The 2,938-nt window shown below is 37.0% G+C and overlaps 1 protein-coding gene across 1 annotated transcript in view; it reads right to left on the bottom strand.

The window, feature by feature from the left end:
- The window catches only part of LOC106882724 (carbonic anhydrase-related protein 10), an 8,002-nt gene that overhangs the window by 3,939 nt on the left and 1,125 nt on the right, over positions 1 to 2,938 (bottom strand). Inside the window, exons 2-3 of the mRNA XM_014933493.1 lie at positions 2,569 to 2,697; positions 1,177 to 1,216 (exon numbers count right to left, since the gene is read on the bottom strand). Coding sequence (XP_014788979.1) covers positions 1,177 to 1,216; positions 2,569 to 2,697 — 169 coding nt within the window. The remainder of the gene's footprint in view (positions 1 to 1,176; positions 1,217 to 2,568; positions 2,698 to 2,938) is intronic.

The following is a 2,938-nucleotide window of genomic DNA, read 5'->3' as shown; positions in this document are numbered from 1 at the left end:
AAAACAACCTTTTCTCAGAATATTCTGCACAATAATTTTTATTACTGCTAACCATTCAACTTCAAATTACAAATGTTAATTGTTGAAAGTCAAGTAGACTGAGATGTAACGTATAGAGTGGAAGCAACAACGGTAATAATGATGAGGACTACGACGATAATAATAACGGAGGTGTGAGTTCGAGTCTCATGGCTGGCCACCTACACTTTTTTCTGCAAAATAGGGGTAGCTTATCCTGTTCAGGCTATATTATTAGCATTATCCTGCGTTTGAGAATTTAAAATCACTTTAACTTTCTAAGACATCTCAACGCTTCTGAAAGCAACCTTCGTTTGTTTGTTTACGTTCATCGTAATTTGAATTTAATAATAATAGTAATTTCTACTAAAGGCACAAGGCCTGAAATTGTGGAGGAGGTGGCTAGTCGATTACATCGACCCCGGTGCATAACTGGTACTTATTTCACCGACCCCGAAAGTTAAATTTGACCTCGGCGGAATTTGAACTCATGATAATGATTCTGCCAACACGCCGTCTTAGATAACAACGACAACAGCAACAATAATAATAATAATGATAAGGCAAGACGTGGTATGTTGGGTCTTTGGGAACAGTATTAGAAGACATCAAGAGGAATATAAAGGAAATTGGAATTAGGGTGCCCAGTAGAACTGTTACAAAATGTTTGCCTCCTTAGTACGGCCAGAATAATCAGGAAAGTATTAGATAGTTGAAAAGAACGGATAGCATGGTACCATAGGCTGCAGGCAGTAAGCCCTCTACACATGCAAGACTTCAGGAGCTCCAGCAAAGCCTGTGATAAAGAGAAATAATAATGATAATAATAATAATAATAATGATAGTTGATAGATATGACAGGTTTGCTTGGAAGGTTAAGCAGTTGTGGTCGATGAAAAAAGTTGGTAGTAGTAGTACCAATAATTGTCAGAACTCCGGAACAGTGAGTACAATTCTTGAAGTACATGGAACAAATAGGGGCTGCAATAAGGGTTGAGCACTCGCAGGAAACAACACTGCTTAGAACTGCTTGAAAAATTAGGGGTGTTACCTTATTTCACTCGTAATGAACATCTGACACCGTAGTACATCTCCAGCATTAGAAGCTGTGCAAAAACAATAGATAATAATAATAATAATAATAATAATAATACGTACTTTGGTAAAATAATTCGGCTTTCGTGCTACATTCTTCTTCCTGAAATAATAATAATAATAATAATAATAATAATCTTAATAGCAGTAAAAGAATGTGTACAGATGGAAAGAAAAAGCCTAGTAGAGTATTTACAGAGCAGCATAGAAAAAAACTACTAAACACAATAAATAAAGAACAGATGATGAAACGCGTAGTAGGAAAAATACAAAATTAAAAAAGAAAACAAATAAAAAAACACGTGAGAAAGATCGAAGAGAAACTTCTGCACGGCGAGCTGGCAGAAACGTTAGCACGCCGGGCGAAATGCTTAGCGGTATTTCGTCTGCCGTTACGTTCTGAGTTCAAATTCCGCCGAGGTCGACTTTGCCTGTCATCCTTCCGGGGTCGATAAATTAAGTACGAGTTACGCACTGGGGTTGATGTAATCGACTTAATCCCTTTGGCTGTCCTTGTTTGTCCCCTCTATGTTTAGCCCCTTTTGGGCAATAAAGAAATAAGAAACGTTAGCACGCCGGGCGAAATGCTTAGCAGTATTTCGTCTGACGTTACGTTCTGAGTTCAAATTCCTTTGCCTTTCATCCTTTCGGGGTCGATAAATTAAGTACCTGTTACGCACTGGGGTCGGTGTTCGTGGCCTGTAGTACCAAACTTTGCAGTGTCGTGATTTTTGTTTTTAGAAACGCTACTACCCTCCTTACAATTAGCAGTTTCTTCTGATAGTGCCTTGCTCCTCTGAGTTTGCCCTTGAGGCAGGGTGTCTGTTCAAGACACACGCACGTACGCACACACAACTAACACACATACACACAAACACACCATAAAAGACTTTTACATTTTCCCGAGCGTTAAGCTAATGCACTTGTTTGTTATTCATAGCTCCGTCTTCGTCTTTTGTTTTTCTATAAATTTCAACTATATACTGTTGTGTCTGGGGAGAGTCATTTTCTTATTGTGCCTTGAAATTTAACACACGCACCGTTAAAATTTCCACTTATTTCTTATTTTTATTTTCCTAAAATTTTCGTTGCGTCTTGCAATCTTATCAATAGACTTGACTCTTTCAACTATATATATATATATATATATATATATATATATATATATGTTTATATGTATGAATATGTACAACCAGAAATGCACACATAGGTATTTATTTTCTAGGTTGTTCAATTTTTCTCAGCCAATCAATGGGCCGACTGAGTAAACGTATTAATAACGAACCTATAATAATTAATGGAAACGATTGCAAGTTAATCGTACTCCAATAAAGGCAACACATGTAATGACCATTAAGCCTTGTCTTATATGCAGAGATAAATATACTGATAGATAGATAAACTGGTTGAGGGACAGTTAGACAGAGGGATACACAGACAGAAAGACGGACTCACCTCTTTGACAGGATTGATATTAGTCCGAATGGTACGGTGGTTGAGTGGCATTATGGGACGCCAGTTGTTCTCCATGAATGTCGGCGGTTTGTCCTTTTCCACTGTCTTCAACATGCGTAACTGTTCTATCTGGAGAGAGAGAGAGAGAGAGAGAGAGAGAGGTAGTATATGACTGGGTGAGTGTCTGAATATTGAAAAATAAAATAAAACGCGTTATTTATGGAATGACCGAATAGTAAAGATATTCAACGTGGTTCGACGATTTAGCGTCTCTTTTCAGCATATAGGCATAGAAAAAAGATTTTCTTTCTACGCCCTTATATATAATGAATGTATATATATATATATATATATATATATATATATATAT

This window comes from Octopus bimaculoides, unplaced genomic scaffold, assembly GCF_001194135.2.
Source record: "Octopus bimaculoides isolate UCB-OBI-ISO-001 unplaced genomic scaffold, ASM119413v2 Scaffold_231189, whole genome shotgun sequence".
Taxonomy (NCBI): domain Eukaryota; kingdom Metazoa; phylum Mollusca; class Cephalopoda; order Octopoda; family Octopodidae; genus Octopus; species Octopus bimaculoides.
This window is presented reverse-complemented; position numbering and strand designations above follow the sequence as displayed.